The sequence below is a fragment of the Chiloscyllium plagiosum genome, chromosome 51, assembly GCF_004010195.1.
Source record: "Chiloscyllium plagiosum isolate BGI_BamShark_2017 chromosome 51, ASM401019v2, whole genome shotgun sequence".
Classification (NCBI taxonomy): domain Eukaryota; kingdom Metazoa; phylum Chordata; class Chondrichthyes; order Orectolobiformes; family Hemiscylliidae; genus Chiloscyllium; species Chiloscyllium plagiosum.
In genome coordinates, this window is record NC_057760.1 from 1082981 (window position 1) to 1084232 (window position 1252).

Genomic DNA, 1252 nt, shown 5'->3' on the forward strand with positions numbered 1-1252 from the left:
TCTCTTTCTCTCTCTTCCCCCTCCCCCCTGTGTGTTTGTGTGTGTGTGTCTCTCTCTCTCTCTCTCTCTCTGTCCGTCCCAGGAATCGGGAGACGATGAGTACAACACGGATCAGTCCGAGAGCGAGGATGAGGTGGACTCGGACTTTGACATCGATGAGGGGGATGAGCCGACCAGCGACCAGGAGGATGAGGAGCCCAGGCAGAAACGGCGGGTCATCACAAAGGTGTACAAGGTGAGAGGTGCTGGGGCGGGCTCATCGACATGTGCGGGGGCCCACCCACCATTCCCCCCCACCCCACCGAGGGGCTGGAGTTAGCAGCAGGTCATTCGGCCCTGCTCCAGTCATTCAGGCTACTCCTCAGAAGAGCATCTAGCTGTCTCGGACTCTGAGACGCCCATTGCTCTTTCAAAGAATACCACACGCAGTTCTCTAAATGTGGAGGGTACCGCCTGAAGGGGCCTCCCTTGTCACGGACTAGATCCGAACCCCTCAAGACCTTTCCTTATTTTCATTATGCACTGCATCCTGGATGCCACTGAATTGGGTAAACCACTTGACGTTAAGCAAAAGCGCGATTTATTCAAACGCAGCAGTTAAAATACAGCAAGAAGAAATTGGAATAACGTAGTGCTTGGAAAGCTTAACAGAACAACAGATACAGTAACGGTTACTAATTAACTGTTCCGATACAGTAACTTCCCCTAAACGCGCCCCTCGTCTAAAGAGGCAGAGCTAGAGAAACAAACTACAGCCGCAGGAAGGGAACCCCCCCCCCCCCCAGATTTTGGCTGTAACCGAGAGACGGCGGCAAAATAGCTTCCACTTCTTCAAGACCCCAGAGGCAACTGCAGGAAGCAAAATCCAGGACTTGTGGGAGTTTGATGGCACCTGCTCAGGCTGCTTCTATTGTTTCAACTTTTATTTAAAAACAACGCAAGGCTTCAGAAGCTGTTTTACTCATGTGTTTCTGGTAGTCTGCTCGCTGCCTCGGCCTTAAAATCTCTCTCCAAACATCCCCAGGACAAAATAACCACCGTATTGTCGCATCCTGTTCCTGTGTGACGGGTGCGAGGGGCTGAATGGTCTCCTGCCTGTGGAGGAGGGGTGAGGTTTCTGCTGAAAAGCAGCGGAAGCTGCAGGCTGAGTTAGACCAGTCAGCCCCCCTCCCCCTCCCCGTCCCCCTCCTCCTCCTCCTCGGCCCCTCCTCCTCCTCCCCCTCCCCCTCCTCCTCCCCCCTCCTCCTCCCCC

At 54.2% G+C, this 1252-nt stretch overlaps 1 protein-coding gene across 1 annotated transcript in view; it reads left to right on the top strand.

Moving 5' to 3' along the window:
- Positions 1–1252, top strand: part of vps72b (vacuolar protein sorting 72 homolog b) — a 12274-nt gene that overhangs the window by 5471 nt on the left and 5551 nt on the right. The window contains exon 2 of the mRNA XM_043684077.1: positions 83–235. Within this exon, the coding sequence (XP_043540012.1) occupies positions 83–235 (153 nt within the window). The remainder of the gene's footprint in view (positions 1–82; positions 236–1252) is intronic.